This window comes from Chelonia mydas, chromosome 3, assembly GCF_015237465.2.
Source record: "Chelonia mydas isolate rCheMyd1 chromosome 3, rCheMyd1.pri.v2, whole genome shotgun sequence".
Taxonomy (NCBI): domain Eukaryota; kingdom Metazoa; phylum Chordata; order Testudines; family Cheloniidae; genus Chelonia; species Chelonia mydas.
The window spans coordinates 117727400-117746700 of NC_057851.1; the positions used below are offsets into that span (position 1 = coordinate 117727400).

The 19301-nt window shown below is 46.1% G+C and overlaps 1 protein-coding gene across 10 annotated transcripts in view; it reads left to right on the forward strand.

Annotated features, from left to right (window-relative positions):
- The window catches only part of MAP3K4 (mitogen-activated protein kinase kinase kinase 4), a 148733-nt gene that overhangs the window by 81459 nt on the left and 47973 nt on the right, over positions 1-19301 (forward strand). For all 10 annotated transcript variants that reach the window (XM_037895107.2, XM_037895105.2, XM_037895110.2 and 7 more), the window contains 3 exons: positions 7685-7834; positions 9083-9244; positions 10401-10534. In XM_037895107.2, coding sequence (XP_037751035.1) covers positions 7685-7834; positions 9083-9244; positions 10401-10534 — 446 coding nt within the window. The remainder of the gene's footprint in view (positions 1-7684; positions 7835-9082; positions 9245-10400; positions 10535-19301) is intronic.

Sequence of the window (19301 nt, forward strand, 5' to 3'; positions counted from 1 at the left end):
ACTCTTTCACGGTGAACAACACTATTCACATTACATAGCACATGAGATTTTGGTACAAGGTCGCATTTTGCATCTTATATTGAGTGCCTGTGGCTTTGGTGTTAGAGCTCACACACACAGGGCCGGGCAACAGAATTTGGCTTGCAGGTGGCCATGGTAAGCCATAGTCTTTCAGCTTCTGCAACCTTCATAGCAGCAAAGCCCGTTGAGATGGCCATTTACTGCTGCAGTTTTCCTGTTAACGTGCAGCAGCAGAAACTAAGCTAACCCCCTCCCCCCATCCAATTCTCTGGGGTGTTCGCTTTTCCCCTCCCCCCACCGCGTGGCTGCTATCAGGGAAGATCGCTGCTAGCCAAACGTGAACAGCTCAGCGCCAATGCCCTCCCCCCTGACCGCGTGGCTAACTGCAGGGAGGATTTCTTTTCAGCCACAGGCAAACAGCCCAGTAGGAACGGGCACCTCTGAATGTCCCCTTAATCAAATTCCCCTATTTGTACTATTTCCCCTATGCAGTACTGGCCACGAATGCATCCCAAGTCCTCAGGGCTACTTAATCATTAAAAAACGCTTGCTTTTATAACATGTATTATATTTTAAAAGGTACACTCACCAGAGGTCCCTTCTCCGGTTTCATTGGGTTGGGAGGGTATTTCAGTCAGGGTGATAAATAGATCCTGGCTGTCGGGGAAAATGGTGTGCTGTGTGCTCTCCCCAAGCTTGTCGTCCTCCTCATCTTCCCCATCTGCAAAATCCTCAGCCATGACGGAGAGTATCCCATCCTTGGAGTCCATGGACAAAGGTGGGGTAGTGGTGGCAGCCCCCCCTAGAATTGCATGCAGCTCAGCGTAGAAGCGGCATGTCTGGGGCTCTGTCCTGGAGCATCCGTTTGATGCTTTGGTTTTCTGGTACGTTTGTCTGAGCTCCTTAAGTTTCACGCGGCACTGTGTTGTGTCCCTGATGTAGCTTCTGTCCCTCATGGCCTCTGAGATTTTTTGAAGTGTTTTGGCATTTCGTCTTTTGGAATGTAATTCTGATAGCACGGATTCCTCTCCCCACACAGCGATCAGATCCAGTACCTCCCGTTCGGTCCATGCTGGAGCTCTTTTTTGATTCTGGGTCTGCATGGTCACCTGTGCTGATGAGCTCGCCTGGCCAAACAGGAAATGAGATTCAAAAGTTCCCGGGGCTTTTTCTGTACACCTGGCCAGTGCATCCGAGTTCAGAGTGCTGTCCAGAGCGGTCACAATGGTGCACTGTGGGATAGCTCTCAGAGGCCAATACCTTCGAATTTTGTTCACACTAACCCTAATTCGAAACGGCGATGTCGATTTCAGCGCTAATCCCCTCATTGGGGAGGAGTACAGAAATTGGTTTTAAGAGCCCTTTATGTCAAAAAAAAAAAAAAAAAAAAAAAAGGCTTCATTGTGTGGACGGATGCAGGGTTAATTTGGATTTAATGCTGCTAAATCCGACATAAACTCGTAGTGTAGACCAGGCCTTAGTATTAGTTTGTTAGTCCCGAATAGGACTTAGCCTAAGGATGGGGCATGCCCTTGTTCCCGGTCTTCGAACCTTGTGACTGTTGCAAGAAACCCATGGCAGTCAGTGATCCCCATAGAAGATGTTTGAAGTGCTTAGGGGAAACCTATGTTAGTGACAAGAGCTTCAGACCGTGGACCAGAAACCAGCGGGACATTAGTCTCTAAGCGATCATTGTGGAGTCAGCCCTTATGCCAGCCTCAGAGCCGACCAAATCGGACTCTGCTCCTAGCACTGCGGCCTCAGTGTGGAGTGCGCCGCTGGTACTGGCCTCAGACTGGTGCTGATCCCCATCCTGGTACCGGCTAAAAAGCAAAGAAAGGTTGGGAGGGGACGTTCTTCTATGTCCCGTAAAGGGAAGGAGAGGGCCGGAGGAGAGCAAAGACCTGTGAGGGGCTGCTCTTCCCCTCCAGACAGAGGTCGGGCTCTGACTCCCGCTGAGCGGTTGAGCCCAATCCAAGACCTGCCTGCTACCCCGGGGAGCAGCAGAGGCACTCGGCACCTGGCAGTGCCTTCCACACCGGAGACCTTCCAGGCCACAAAGGACATTTTGTCCCTGCCGGTGCAGCCCATGCCAGTCACGGAGATACCCTGCTCTAGGGATAAACCTGCCTTGAGACCCTTCCAACGGTCCCCATTAGTGCAGCACCGATCCTTGCCGCTGGGGGTGCCCTGCCAGCACTCGCCTGAGCAGAGCCATCTGGATGAAGGTTGGTTTGCCAGCCAGGGTTCCTGGAGTCGGTCCCTGGACTCCGGGCAGTGTTCCTTGGGCTCGAGGCAGCGGTCGCCAGTGGGCTGGCACAGAGGTGCAGCACCAATCCCCAGCAGCCCAGTGCCAGAAGCAACCAAGCCACTTTCCCAGCTCACTGTACTGCTCTGGAGGGTCAAGACGCTGGAGCCAGATCACCGTACCGCTGCAACGCGAGCGCGTTGACAGTCTCCAACACATCAATTTACTCACATTCCTGCTCTGTGGAGCAGCACCGCTCGCTAAGTGTACGGCGTCAATAACAGGGATACCGTCACCGCTCCGCCGAACGCCACTGCCGCACCGAGAGCCATCACCCTCCTACAGAACCTCAGTGGAGGTCTGGGGCCAGAGCTGACAGGATCGGGGTAGACAGGTGGCCTTGGCGCCATCCTGGTCCCTCAGGCATGTATCCCCCTCCTCGGGCTCTGACAGCGAGGAGGAAATCTTGCCTGTGGGCCAGGGCACCCATCAAGGTGCTGGCATTCCCTGCTGGGTCACCAGTGGCAACATGGCCCCAGGGCCAGTGGCCTGCCCCATGGCAATTTTGGAACCCTTGGGAATTTCCCCAACCATTGCAGGGGCATAGGTCAGCCTCGGGGGCATCTGACAAATGGTCAGCGACAGTCACCCGCCTGCCCCCTGATTTGGATGCGGAGTCAGAGCAGGTTCGCCAGCTTCTGCTGAGGCTCCCGTGGCAGAAACGGTGCAATTGGGAGACCTGCCTGTACCTGCTTCCTCGTCTTCTTTGCCTGATGAGGGATAGCAGGGCCCTCTCACCCAGTTCCCCAGGACGATGCCAAGGCTCACCAGGAGCTCCTGAAGAGGGTCCCCTCAAACCTGGGGCTGGAAGCTGAGGAGCTGGCAGACCCCTCGAACTCTGTTTGATGTACTGAGAGTGGCAGCCACCGCCAGGGTGGCATTGCCAGTGCACGAGGGAGTGGTGAAAATCACTAAGGCCCTGTGGCAGACACCTTCCTCACTGCCTCCCATCTCCAAGCGGGCAGAGCGAAAATACTACGTCCCCGCTAAGGGGTATGAGTATCTTTATACCCACCCTGCCCCAAGCTCACTGGTTGTCGGCAGCCAATGAGCACAACAGACAGGGCCAACTGGGATCGACACCTAGGAACAAGGAGGCAAAGAGGCTCCATCGCTTTGGTAGAAAAATTTATTCTACATCCAGCCTCCAGTGGAAAGTGGCTAACCATCAGGCCTTGCTTGGCCATTATGATTTTAACATCTGGCAGTCAATGGCCAAATTCTCAGACTTGCTGCCAGAGAAACCTAGGAAGGAATTCCTGGCTATCCTCAATGAGGGCAGGACGGTGGCCAGGGCAGCACTCCAAGTGGCCTCAGATGCGACAGACTCTGTGGCCCGAACTATGGCCTCGGTCATTTCGATGAGGCAGGCGCCCTGGTAGCAGTCGTTGGGCCTTTCGATGGAGGTTCAACAGTCCATCCAGGACCTCCCATTTGATGATCTGGCACTGTTTTCTGAGCAAAGAGACAAGAAATTGCATGGCCTATAAACTCGAGGGCTACCTTGTGCACCCTGAACCTGTACACGATGGGGCCGTCAAGGAAGTTGAAGCTGCAACAGACCCATAGGTTTGGAAGCCCTTCTATAAGAAGGGCAAGGGCTGTAAGCACCAGCAAGGCCACCAGCCAGCATCCTCTGCTCAATCGAGCTCCACCTATGACCAACTGGGTGGTAAGCAGGCATTTTGAGGGTGCACTCGAGCGTGACCTTCCAACCTGTGTCCTGGATCCTGCTCCCTTGTTATTTTCCAACCACCTGTCTCCCTTCCTCCCTGCCTGTGCTTCTATAACATCGGACCAGTGGGTCCTCAGCACAGTAGCAGGGGGATATACTCTCCAGTTTATTTCTATCCCCTCCTCTAGCCCCCACTCTCTCCGTCCCTCTTCAGGGACCCTTTTCAGAGGCATCTGCTCGCTCAGGAGGTGCAGGGCCTTCTGCAAGTGGGAGCTGTGGAGGAAGTCCTATTGCATTTAAGGGGCAAGGGGTTTAACTTTTGCTATTTTTTAAGGCCAAAGGGGGTCTACAACCCATCCTCGACCTGCGGAATCTCAACAAGTACCTCAAGAAGTTGAAGTTTCGCATGGTCTCCCTGGCCTCCATCATTCCTTCCCTGGATCTGGGAGACTGGTATTCTGCCCTCAATTTGAAAGCCGCTTACTTTTACATACCGATATTCCATAGTCACATATGGTTCCTACGGTTCATAGTTGGGACCGCCCACTACTAATATGCAGTGCTCCCTCTTGGCCTAGCAACAGCGCCAGAGTGTTTACAAAATGCATGTTGCTGGTTACGGCCTACCTCAGGCATCAGGGTATCCAGGTTTACCCGTGCCTGGACGACTGGCTCGTCAAGGGCTGCTCCAGGGTCCAGGTCCAGAGCAGCGTCAATATGCTGCAAGCCACTTGTCAAACTCTGGGCCTGCTGATAAATGAACAAAAATCAATTTTAATCCCAGTCCAACAGATAGAGTTTATCGGGGCGGTACTCGACTCTACCCGAGCCAGAGCATTTCTACCAGAGGCCAAGTTCAGGGTAATCTCACATCTAATTGCCAGCGTCCGCGCACATCTGCTCATCACAGCCTGGGTCTTTCTCAGACTGTTGGGTCATGTGGCAGCATTGCACATATGTTGTCCGCCATTCGAGACTCAGGCTGCACCCCCTTCAAATGTGACTACGGGTAGTCTACTCCCCAGCCAGGCATCACCTGGACAAGGTTGTCGTGGTCCTCCGAGGGTAATGAACTCTGCAGTGGTGGACCAACCTGAAGTTGGTGTTGGAAGGAGTGCTGTTCGAGAGTCCATGACCCACGGTCTCCCTGATATCGGATGTGTCCAACCTCGGTTGGGGAGCACATCTCGGTATGCTGTGGACTCAAGGGACATGGTCTTGAGAGGAGCTCACATTACATGTAAACGTCAAGGAGCTTATGGCCATCCGACTAGCCTGTGGCGTCTTCGTTCCACACCTTTCCCGAGTTGACCTGTTCGCCATCAGACAGAACAGAAAGTGTCATCAGTTCTGCTCTCTCCAAGGCCTCGGCAGAGGCGTTCCCTTTCCAGTGCTTTTGTCCTGTCAATGGTTGGGAGACGTGATATACGCGTTCCTGCCAATTCCGCTTATCAGCAAAGCCCTCTCAAAAATCAAGAGCAACAAGGTGCGAGTCATTATGGTTGCCCCAGCGTGGCCTCGCTGGCATTTGTTCTGATCAATGGAAGTGGCTGGGGCAGCTCTGTGGCTACTGCCTAGCCACCCAGACCTACTCTTGCAGGATCATGATCGGCTCCTGCACCCGAACCTTACCTCTCTCCACCTCACGACTTGGATGTTGAATCTGGAGGACCAAGCCTGCTCTAGTCAGGTACAGCAGGTTCTCTTGGAAAGCAGAAAGCCCTCCACCAGAGTGACTTACCTGGCAAAGTGGAAGCGTTTCTGCTGCTGAGCGACGGAGCACATCATCTCCCCAACCCAGTCGTCTTTGCAATCCATTCTGAATTACCTGCTTCAATTAAAGCACCAGGGCCTTGCCTTCTCTTTGATCAAAGTGCACCTGGCAGCCATGTCGGCCTTTTATCATTGCGTCCAGGTAAATCGGAATTCTCGCATGAGATGTCGATCTGTTTCCTAAAGGGCCTTGAATGGCTCTTTCCGCCGATCCAGGACCCGGTCCCTGAATGGGACCTCAACCTCATCCTCTCCAGCTCAGGGGTTCCCCTTTGAGCCCATAGCGTCTTGTTCCCTTTCCCGTCTGTCGTGGAAGGTTGCATTCCATGTAGCGATTAGCTCAGCGAGGCGTGTATCTGAGATCAAAGCCCTTACTTCAGAGCCACTGTACACGGTATTCTACAAAGACAGGGTCCAGCTGAGGCCCTATCTGGCTTTCCTGCTGAAGGTGGTGTCTCATTTCTATGTTGACTAAGATATCTTTCTCCCGGCGTTCTGTCCAAAGCCTCACTCGACCAATGAGGAGAGGCGGCTACACACTCTGGATGTCCGGAGTGCCCTGGCGTTCTAACTGGAATGCACCAATCCCTTCCCCGTATTGGCCCAGCTCTTTATCGTGGCAGCTGACAGGATGAAGGGCCTTCCGGTGTCCTCTCAGATGATTTCGAGGATCACCACCTACATCTGTACTTGTTGCAACTTGGCACAAGCTGTGCCTCCACCGATAGTGAAGGCTCTCTCCACTAGGGCTCAGGTGTCTTCATCTGCCTTCCTGGCGTGTGACCCTATCCAGGACATCTGCAGGGCCGTGACGTGGTCTTCAGTACACACGTTCACAATGCATTATGCCATCACTCAGCAGGCCAGAGATGATGATGGCTTCGGCAGAGCTGTGTTGCAATCGACATGTCCATAAACTCCTACCCACCTCTGGTGGCACTGCTTGGGAATCACCTAATATGGAATGGACATGAGCAAGCAGTCGAAAAAGAAAAGACCGTTACTTTTCGTAACTGGTGTTCTTCAAGATGTATTGCTCATGTCCATTCCATGACCCACCTTCCTTCCCCACTGTTGGAGTTTCTGGCAGGAAGGAACTGAGGGTAGGGGGAGCCCGCGGCGCCCCTTGTACTGGTGCATACACGCACCACTCCAGAGGGTGCCAGAGCCAGTCCCCTACCGATACCACTGAGGGAAAAACCTCTGGCACTGGTGCATGTGGCGATCACATACACCTACAACGGAATGGACGTGAGCAACACATCTTGAACAGCAGTTACAAAAAGGTAACTGTCTCTTTTCCTGCTTAGGAAATGTTTGTTCATATTGCTAAAGCCTCTTCTGTAGCATGGATGAAGTCTGCTTATTCCTGGCATTTATCACCTATTTTGGGTGACAGTGTAGTTATTTTGCTAACAGGCTAACTTTTCCAAGTGTAACTGGTTGGTTCCTTGGCACAGTTTTTCCCAAACTTCTGAAATCTTAGCTTTCCTTCAGGAAATGAAATCTTTTATGTCTCCCTTGCAACCCAGTCATGTGGTGTTAAAGCCGTACCCATCTTAATTTTTGTATCTTACGCTTATAAAAATGATTGAGGAAACATACTACTAGTCAAAGCACAATTGCCAAAGAGCTCCTCTTCGTATAAGTGGGTTTTAGCCCATGAAAGCTTATGCCCAAATACATTTGTTAGTCTCTGAGGTGCTCGTTCTTTTTGTATAAATGTAGTATCCTTATAGTATCAAAGAATAAGATTTATAATATTTGGGGGTTCCAGAAAACATTTGGGAACAGTAAAATTGCCATTATGAGACAGCTTTTTCATAAAAATGGCTACCAGAGCCTATTGTATCTGTAAGAACTTGACAGTATCATCTTTGGCAGTATGTTTAATCTTGTATTCCTAGGTTGACAACCTCCTCTTTGTAGTCATGCAATCTGCCCATCTTGTGAGTCAGAGAAAAGCTTTCCAACAGTCTATTGAAGGGCTTGTATCTTTGCATCATGAACAGACATCCAGCCAGCCAGTCATTGCCAAAGCATTGCAGCAGCTAAAGGTAAGCAGCCTTCTAATTTATTTCCATGAGGATTGTTTATTGTTTTATCATTTGCATTTCATTCACTATATAAATTAAAACACAAATGGTTCAAAAGCTGTTGACGTGATTTGATTCTAGTGATGATAATAAACCAATACTCTGCATTTGTACTTTGTACAAGTCGTTGTAGGCCATGTTTTCTGTTCAGTATCCGTTGCGCTCACACAAATCACTTGTGAATGCAACTTTTGAGCAATATCATGTGCATGTACAAGTCAGAGAATCTACTCACAAAAAATAGGAAGCCAGTCTGTAGTACAGTAGACACATGAACCATGGCAAAACAAAAAGTTTCATAGAAAGGGATCACAGAGTTGAAATGAAGTACATTTGTTAGTTCTTGAAAACTTCCTGTGTTCAAAATGTCAGAAAAACCAAACTTCATTTATTATATCTAATGTATTGTCACATAAAAGCATTTTAATGTTTGCTGTCCACAGTTTTGAAAATTCTCCTCATTTTTCCAACTATAAGTTATAACTTTATAGATGATGGAAAAATGAGAATTTTCAAAACTGTGGACAGCAAACATTAAAATGCTTTTATGTGACATGAAAGTGGGTAGGCCTACAAAACCACAGGACCCACGGAAACAAGGATTTACTAATTGAAGGAGTCATGGCTGTCCCCAGATGTCCCACTGAAGTCAGTAGCACCCGTGCCCACGCACCCACGGATAGATTTGACTCTGGGTTATGTTCTATATAGATAGTAACGGTAGTGCTCTTTTTCTAACTCAGCCAGCTGTTACTGTGAAATGTAGTGTCTGAGAATGTGGGCATTTATTAACTAGTCATGTATTTATTTATTTCCCTCAAAACTATAGATTTTGGTCAGAATTTGATAAAATAGTACTGTAGCCAACAAACAGTATTTTAAGCAACTGTTTGGTTTGTATAGATCTGCATGAGTTAAGAATTGTTGATTTATATGAATAAAGCGCATCACCTGCTAAGTCACGTAATTGTAATTCATGATTGTCTTAAAAGATCTATGGGAGTACTCTCTTATACAATCATCCTCTTATTCCTGTGACTTCATCTTCACTCAGGCATTTGTTTTATCCACTCTTTGACTGTGTCTCCTTACAGTGCTTAGCATAGTGGGACCCCAACTACTTTGGGACTTTGGTACTACTGTTCTATAAATAATAATAATAATTCAGTGTGTCTCTTCAACTGAAGCTGACTTCTTTTTGTTCTTCAGAGCGATGCATTACAACTATGCAATAAGATAAGCTGCGCCATTGATAGAGTTGATCGCATGTTCACGTCTGAATTTGATGCTGAGGTTGATGAGTCTGAATCTGTCACTTTGCAGCAATACTACCGAGAAGCCATGATTCAGAGTTACAATTTTGGGTTTGAGGTAAGTGAGCAAAAGGGAATGCATTTTTTGTGGTAAAAGAATGTTTTTAACATATTTTGGGGGGTAAACTGATAAAATTCCACTCTTTCACTTCCAAAAATTAGTGAATTATGCTTTTGAGTGAATTCTGTTAATTCTTATAAGAGTCTTGTGTGGAGCTGTGCAAATCTTTTCATAGTGTGAAAATTAAAACTTTAGACTACATAAGAGAGAGAGAGCAGTCCTGTTGAATCTGCCAAACTCTTAAACTCCTTGAAACTTTTACTTTGGCAAGGCATTCCTAGTTGGCAGTCTGAATTTTAAGTTTAGTCTTTTCAGGCTTTGCCCGCTGACAAATTTTTACAGGAGATCAGAAATATTTTGATGTGAGCTGTGTCACTTAATCTTTCTCTGCCTCATTTTTTCTTCCTAAGCCCATACAAGCTACTATGTAAATACAAAATATTTTAATTTTTTAATGTTGAGCCCTTATTCTAAGGTTCTCTTTAAACCCTTCATGTCAGTGGATGCAGCTCATCAATGCCTGTCTTAGTGTGCCAACCAGGAAATGTCAGCTTCAGGCCACTTCTGATACATCTTCACTTGGTTGATTCCTTCAAACCCTTTTTCAATACACCTTTGAGACAGTACACACTTCACTATGTACAGAATCCTTGTAAGAACGGTCTTCTAAAACAGCCCATGTTCCTACTGAATCTTTTAGTGCACATATCTACATATCCAAAGACTTTATTCTTTCCATGTAGTACTTAAATTAAATTTGCCTCTAAGGTATGAATATTACTCAATGCTAGTTTGAGACTTACTCTATATGATAGCAGAGCTGCGTATTGTTCCCGTCAAGACAATATAATTCTTTCTTGGTATGCACATTGTTTAAGAGTAGTGCATGCTCACACATAGTATGCTATATGGCTGAAATGCTACCTTTTTGTCTTGGTTCTTTTGCACTAAATGTCTTGTATTTGGGGCTTTCCCTTGAAGATATTGTTAAATAAATAATCATGCAAATTGTATGGATAGAATTAATTATATGAGAGTGAGATGTATTCGTGCTTCCTTGTAATGTTGTATTAGCTACAAATATTTCAGTAGATATATATAATGGATTTATTTTAATTTTAATACTTGAAGGATAATTTTTAATATATTGTAGTACCATAAAGAAGTTGTTCGCCTGATGTCTGGAGAATTCAGGCAGAAAATTGGAGATAAGTATATCAACTTTGCCAGAAAATGGATGAATTATGTGCTAACAAAATGCGAGAGCGGTCGAGGCACGAGACCCAGGTAATGGCTAACTGGGCACCTTATCATAATATGATGTGTTGCTCTTTTCTTAAATATAATGCGGGATATTTCTGCATTGATTAATGAATAATAGCTACTTCCCATATAAATTATTGGTGCTTCCATTCCTTTTATTTCCGTGAGATTTTCCATAGTAAAAGTACATAGCAAAGCACTACCCAAACTACTTAATGAGTTTTTCTTTCCAGACTCCTTGCCCTGAGTGTTAGCTGTCATGGAAGAGAGAGAGAAGAGATACCTGAGATAAGTAGGGCCCAAACATTCAAAGGTTTCAAATTAAGGGCTGACACCTTGATGAAAAATTACTATTTGGTCAGGAATCAGTAAAGATGGCAGAGCATTAGTGCAGCATGCATTCGTTGAAGTGTCCTATTTAAAAGGGTGGTGATGTTGCGTGGTGAATTACTACGTGTGCAGCATCTGATGACTTTTTTCTTCAGTAAGAGTTCTTTGTATTAATCCAGCCTGAAGGTGACAAAAATTTGGCTCACAAGTGACTAGATCTTCTTCTAACAGGAAAGGTTGGGCAGTCTTCTGACTAGATGACAGTGATAGAAAGCATTTTGCCATTGTTTGATATTCAAGAACAACGAGAAATCTGCTAAGACCTTGGGACTATGTACTGTTTTGAGCATCGGATGACAGGTGTCTTTGTATGAGGGTGTGGTCATTGTTCTTGGAGCAATTTCACATGTCCTTTCCGCTTCAGGTGTGTGCATCCCCAGTATACCAAAGTCGGAGATTTTCCCTTAGTGGCATGTGTGCGCCCTTTGTGGCCTTGTACTGCTGTGTGATGTATTTCTCTTTATACCACCCTCTGCCCTTTGTACCACCCTTGAGCCCTCTCAGTTCCTTCTTACTGCCCATGTTGGTAGTCTGAGTGTGTTGACTTGCTTTGCAAGTGTTTTCCCCATCAGGGAATTTGTTCTCTTGTATATAATTAGTGTACTCATCTATAGTTAGCTAGAGATTTAGAGTAAATTTCGTTTGTTATTTTACTTAATTTTAATAGTGTGTTGATTCCCAAATGTTCTGTACTAACTCTGAGTATCAGGGCATGCCTCAGTCTCTAGACTTCAAGGCTTACACCAGCTGCAATAAGTCTATGCTGGTGAGTGACCCTCATTCCAGGAGTCTAAAGTGCCTCAGGGAGGATCACATCAGGGACTGTTGTCAGATCTGCAGGGACTTCAAGTCCTGGACTAGAAAGGATAGGGAGGTGAGACTGCATAACCTTTTCATGGAGTCCATCTTGTATCTACCATCTGAACCTTCCCCCTTAGGGTAGGTACTGAGCACTTCTTCCATCAGAAGTGCTCCTCCAGACCTAGCATAATCTCAGAACTGTTTCCCTTCCCTGATGCCCAGGAAGGAGCATAAAAACCATGCCTCAAAAGTATGTCTGGTTCCTCCACAAAATCGAGGTCTCTGGTACCGTCTGCCAGCAAGCAAGCTGGACGGTGAGGTAGAGTGTTCTCCGACGATTGACAGGTCCCACTACCAACTTCGTCTTGTCCAGGGTTGTTGGCTCCCTCACCAGTGGTGTTGAGACTGACCCCTACTGTTGTATCACTCCTTCAATGCCACAGCCTCGGGGGGGAACCTCGTGGTAATGACAACACTGAAGGCTTATGCTGTGGCATGAGATCTGCTATGCCTCTTGGTACTGGGTGCTCCAGCAGTACAGGAAACAAGTCATCCGGTACTGATATATTTTCAGTCTTTGTTGGAGTTACCTGCCAGTGAGGTCCAACCCTTGGTACTGGCATAGCCAACTTCAGACAGTCCAGTGCCGCCTTGCTTGGTGCCATCTAGAGGCAAGCCAAGTATGCTGTCCCTGGTACCAACATCTTTGGATACATATCAGCAGTCTTCAGCATTGCATAATACCACGTCTCCCTAGTTGGGTGACTCGGGTTTTTCTTCAGAGTCTGCTGTCGGCTCCTTTGCCCCTCACTCTTGGGATAAAAGGTGTCATTCACCTTCATCGAGAGGATTCTGCCCCTGATATCTGACACAGGTGCCACAGTGGTCCAGGGACATGGCTCCTTGGGCTGATAGAGATTAGGCTCCAATACTCTACCATGGGATTTCCCCACCACCAACAGATCATCCCCAGTTCCTCTGCTCTCCAGATCTCTGAGCAAACGATGGGATGACTCACATGAGGAACCTCAAGAAGTCTTCCAAGCCAGTACTGAGGAACAACCTTCCATGCCACAACCTATACCTGGGGAGGTATAGGAGAACTCCAGTTGAACCTTCTTTACACTTGTCCTCCTTTTCATCTGATGAGGTGGTGTTGTCTGGATTGTCCTCCTTTCTCCAGGATGACTGCAGGGCCTACTAAGAGCTCCTAAAGAGAGTTGCTTCCTCTCTAGATATCTGGGTTGAGGTAGTGCAAGAGAATTCCAATAGACTGGTGGATGTACTGGGGTCAGCAGAGCCTTCCTGTCTTCTTCTACCTATAAATGAAGCCATACTAGAACCTACAAGATTGCTGTGGCAAACACCCTCTCTCTGTCACTGACAGTCAAGAGAACTGAGTGCAGGGTGTGCAGTGTATTATGTCCCTTCTCAGGGCTCTGAACATTTCTACACTCATATCTCACCAAGTTCTTTGGTTGTCTTGACAGTAAATGGAAGAGCGTTTCAGGGATGGCCATCTTCTACCCCAAGGGATAAAGAAGCAAAAAGACTCAGCTTTTTCAGTAGAAAGATTTATTTCATTGTTGGCCTACAGTTTCGTATCTCTAAAGAGCAAGTCTTGCTGGCAAGATATGATTACTATCTCTGGGATAATGTTCTCAGGGACAAGTAAACAGAGGATGCTAGATAAGAGTTCCTGGCCATCTTGGACGAGGATAAACTCATAGCTAGGACTTCTCGCCAAACTACGTAAGATGGGGAAGATTTGGCAACCAGAACTATTGCATCTGCAATAATGATACACACGTGTTCATGGCATCAATCTTCTGGTCTTCCACAGGAGGTCCAGCAGACTATACAGGATCTTTTTCGAGGGTCCCACTGTATTCTCGCAGCAGACTGATGAGAAGCTTCACAGTCTCAAAGACTCCAGGACTACATTGAAATCATTGGGGATTTACACTCCATTCCCTATAAAGAATTAATTTCTCCCTCAGTCGAACCAACAGTACCCACCTTTCCTGCCTAGACAAGCTTGACCACTCCAGGAGCAAAGGGAAAAACTACAGGATGAGACCTCCACTTCCTCACTTTGTCTTCATCCAGTCCTTCTAGAGAACCCAGAAAGGCCAGACAATGTGTTTGACTACCTTGTTGAGGGGAAAATATCAGTGTGTCTTCGGTGACTTTCTCCTATCCCTGTTTTTCACAACAGCTTATCCCACTTTCAGTGTGCTTTGGGCCTACATTACCACAGACCAGTGGGTTCTAAGCACAGTGGAACTGGGATAAACCCTTCAGATTTTCAGTCCTTCCCTGTCCCTCTTCAGAGACCTCCTCTGAGAGGTCCAGTCTCTCCTCCATAGAGCCATGGAGGAGGTTCCTCGTTTCTACTGAGAAAAAAGGGTTTTATTCAAGTTACTCCCTGATTCCAAAGGCAAAAAAAGATCCCAGACTTATCCAAGATTTGTGAAATCTGAACAAATACCTAAGGAATATAAGGTTTCACATGGCCACCCCAGCTTCCATTATCCCCTCCCTCGAACCTGGCAACTGGTACTCTGCCATGGACTTGGACACACATTTCCATGCAGCTATTGATCAAAGCCACATACTATTCCTAAGATTTCTGGTCAACAATACCCATTCTCAGTTTACAGTCCTGCACTTGGGCCTCTCTGTGGTGCTTTGAATATTTACAAAATGCATGGTAGTGGTGGCTGCATTCCTCAAAAAAGCAGAAGTGCAAGTATTTTCCTACCTTGACAATTGGCTGGTACGGTGTCAGTCGAAGAACCAGGTGGAATTCGGTGTAGCAGAACTCAGTGTTTTGAGGTCTGTTGATCAACAAGAGCTAGTCAGTCTTGAGTTCAGAGGACAGAGTTTATAGCGGCACTCTTGGTTTCTACAGTAGTCAGGACTTTCCAGCTCAAGCCAGATTCCAGGCCATGTTAACCATTTCCACAGATCTGAAAGTCCATCCAACCACAGCTGCAAGGAACTGCCTCAGACTTCTGGAAATGTGGCCTCATGCATGTACATGCTCTGTCATGCCAAACTTTGTCTCAGAAGGTGGTAAGCCTGGTTAAAGTCAGTGTACTGCCTAGCTCATGACCCATTCGAGGTGTTGATTTGTGTGCCTGCAGGTGTGCTGCTGTTCTTGGACTGATGAATGGATGCAATCCAATGTGTGTATGGGAATTGCCTTTGCCCCTCCTCTATCCACACTGACTCTGGTTACAAATGCTTCTTTTTTAGGGTGGGGAGCACATCTAGGCACTCAGCATCTGTGGTCACAGCAGTATTTAGCTCTTCACATAAACATGCAAGAGTTGAGGGATAATCATCTGGCCTTTTGGACTTTTCTGCCTAGCATCAAAGGAAAACTCTGTCCTCATGAACAACACTGCAACAATGTTCTACATGACAGGGAGGGGCCAGGTCAGACAGTCTCTGTCATGATGCATTACAGCGTTGGGAGTTTTGTATCATCAATGTAATTCACCTCAAAGTACCCCATCTTCTTAGGGTTTACAACGGTTTGGCAGATTGCCTGACCAGATCTTTCAGCAAAGATCACGAATGGTCTCTCAGACCAGGTATGGACAGATTATATGCCCAGATTGCAGTTCCTATCCCTCCCTGGGACTTGAATCTCATGCTATGAAGGTTGATGGGTCCATCCGTTGAACCGATGGCTTACCTGCTCATTACTCCAGCTATATATGAAATTTGCATTTTTGGCACGAAGAGTAGCAGAATTACGAGCGTTCGTAGCTGACCCTCCCTACACGATCTTCTATAAGAACAAAGCAAAGTTATGTCTGCATCCAAAAATTTTGACTTTAGTATCAGAATTCCACCTCAATCAAGCAGTATACTTACCAAGTTTTCTAAGCCTCATTCTCCTAAGGATTAAGAGACTCCATACCTTGGAAGTTAGAAGGATGTTAGTGTTTTACTTGGACAGAACTAGGTCATTTAGATTGTCCTCCCAGCTGTTTGAGACTGTTGCAGAGAGGATGAAAGGCCTTGCAGTCTTGCCCCAGAGAATCTCATCCTGGATTTCCGAGTAGTCTGTCAGTCACTGTTCAGGTAGACTCTAAAACCCGTCTCCAGCTTGAACTTCTTGTGAGTCACCTGAAGTGGCATGGACATGTGCAATGACTCGAAGAAGGAAAAAAAAATGGTTATTTACCTGTTCTGTAATTGTTGTTGTTTGAAATGCGTTACTCATATCTGTCCAGTAAGAAGGAACTGAGGGGGTCGGGGACAACCCTGTCCTTTATACCATTGTGTAGCAGCATTAGGCAGAAGAGTTTGCATGTGCTGCCCCAACAGATACCGCTAAGGGAAGTATCTGGTGCACTGGACAGGCGCACACATGAAATGAAATGTACCTGTGCAACACATCTCAAAGAATAACAGTTACAGAACAGTTAAGTAACCATTTTTTCCTGTAGCTACTCAAAGTGCTTTTTCTTCCTGCTAACTTCACCTCCTTCCCAGATTTAGCTTAAGCCAGTTTTCTTTCATCCATATGCCAGTTTTATGCAGATATTTGGATTGTTGGGCAGCAGGATTGTCTGCTCTGAATGTGAAAGATTTAGGGTTGGGTGTTATCAGCATATTGTTGGCAGCATTGCCCATGATGTGTCTCAGTCTCCCCATAGTTCTTACAAAACGTTCAGTAAGAGGGGTGACAAGATTGAACCATGTAGAACACCACATCTCAGAGCTCTTGATGAGGAAGACAAGCTACCCATCACCCTACTCTCAGATTGATCAGGAGAATTGGCAAAGCCGACCTAGCATATCTGCACCCTCACTTGGCTTCCATAGGTGGTACAGAAGTATTTTGTGATGGTTGATGTAAAAAACCTCTATAGGATTCAGTCACTTCAGAATGAATGTCTCATGCAGTTTACAGCTAGAAAGAGACCATCCACAAGTGACAACTGCACTTCTTAGTGCTTCAATCTGAGCTGAAACCCAGTTGGAATAAGTATATAATATTAATATTGGTCAGATTCTGCTTAAGTCTACTTGTTAGTACCATGTCTTTAATTTTGCCCAGAAAGGAGTTCTTAGTGACTCCTTATTAAAGTAGTTGCCAAGATCTTATGTTCTGGGGTGGGCACTTGAAAACATATTCATAGCTACTAAGGTCAGAAGGGACCATTATGATCATCTAGTCCGACCTCCTGCACAGCGCAGGCCACAAAATCTCACCCACCCACTCCTGCGAAAAACCTCTCACCTATGCCTAAAGAAAAGGAGTACTTGTGGCACCTTAGAGACTAACAAATTTATTTGAGCACAAGCTTTCGTGAGCTACAGCTCACTTCATTGGATGCATTCAGTGGAAAATACAGTGGGGAGATTTATATTTGTATATATGTATTTATATACATAGAGAACATGAAACAATGGGTGTTACCATACACACTGTAACGAGAGTGATCACTTAAGGTGAGCTATTACCAGCAGGAGAGTGGGGGGAGGGAAAACCTTTTGTAGTGATAACCAGCAGTTGACAAGAACGTCTGAGGAACGGGGGTGAGGGGAGATAAACATGGGGAAATAGTTTTACTTTGTGTAATGACCTATCCACTCCCAGTCTCTATAAACACCTACAAGATCTCTATCAAGCATTCTTACAACTACAATACCCATCTGCTGAAGTGAAGAAACAGATTGACAGAGCCAGAAGAGTATCCAGAAGTCACCTACTACAGGATAGGCCCAACAAAGAAAATAACAGAACACCACTAGCCATCAACTTCAGCCTCCAGCTAAAACCTCTCCAACGCATCATCAAGGATCTACAACCTATCCTGAAGGACGACCCATCACTCTCGCAGATCTTGGGAGACAGGCCAGTCCTTGCTTACAGACAGCCCCCCAACCTGAAGCAAATACTCACCAGCAACCACACAACAGAACCACTAACCCGGGAACCTATCCTTGCAACAAAGCCCGTTGCCAACTGTGTCCACATATCTATTCAGGGGACACCATGATAGGGCCTAATCACATCAGCCACACTATCAGAGGCTCGTTCACCTGCACATCTACCAATGTGATATATGCCATCATGTGCCAGCAATGCCCCTCTGCCATGTACATTGGCCAAACTGGACAGTCTCTACGTAAAAGAATAAATGGACACAAATCAGACGTCAAGAATTATAACATTCAAAAACCAGTCGGAGAACGCTTCAATCTCTTTGGTCACTCGATGACAGACCTAAAAGTGGCAATTTTTCAACAAAAAAACTTCAAAAACAGACTCCGAGAGACTGCTGAATTGGAATTAATTTGCAAACTGTATACAATTAACTTAGGCTTGAATAGAGACTGGGAGTGGATGGGTCATTACACAAAGTAAAATTATTTTCCCATGTTTATTTCCCCTCACCCCCCACTGTTCCTCAGACGTTCTTGTCAACTGCTGGAAATGGCCCACCTTGATTATCACTATAAAAGGTTTTTCCCCTCCGTTCTCCTGCTGGTAATAGTTCACCTTAAGTGATCACTCTCGTTACAGTGTGTATAGTAACACCCATTGTTTCATGTTCTCTGTGTATATAAAATCTCCCCACTGTATTTTCCACTGAATACATCCGATGAAGTGAGCTGTAGCTCATGAAGCATTGAGCTTATGCTCAAATAAATTTGTTAGTCTCTAAGGTGCCACAAGTACTCCTTTTCTTTTTGTGAATACAGACTAACATGGCTGCTACTCTGAAACCTGTCACCTATGTCTGAGCTATTGAAGTCCTCGTGGTTTAAAGACTTCAAGGAGCAGAGAATCCTCCAGCAAGTGACCCGTGCCCCATGCTACAGAGGAAGGCAAAAAACCTCCAGGGCCTCTTCCAATCTGCCCTGGAGGAAAATTCCTTCCCGACCACAAATATGGCAATCAGCTAAACCCTGAGCATATGGGCAAGATTCACCAGCCAGATACCCAGGAAAGAATTTTCTGTAGTAACTCAGATCCCACCCCATCTAACATCCCATCACAGGCCATTGGTCCTATTTACCATGAATATTTAAAGATCAATTAATTACCAGAATCATGTTATCCCATCATACCATCTCCTCCGTAAACTTATCGAGTTTAATCTTAAAGCCAGATAGGTCTTTTGCCCCCGCTGCTTCCCTTGGAAGGCTATTCCACAAGTGCACTCCTCTGATGGTTAGAAACCTTCGTCTAATTTCAAGTATAAACTTCTCAATGACCAGTTTATATCCATTTGTTCTTGTGTCCACATTGGTACTGAGCTTAAATAATTCCTCTCCCTCTCCGGTATTTATCCCTCTGATATATTTATAGAGAGCAATCATATCTCCCCTCAACCTTCTTTTAGTTAGGCTAAACAAGCCAAGCTCCTTGAGTCTCCTTACATAAGACAGGTTTTCCATTCCTTGGATCGTCCCAGTAGCCCTTCTCTGTACCTGTTCCAGTTTGAATTCATCCTTCTTAAACATGAGAGACCAGAACTGCACACAGTATTCCAGGTGAGGTCTCACCAGTGCCTTGTATAACGGTACTAAAATCTCGTTATCTCTACTGGAAATACCTCGCCTGATG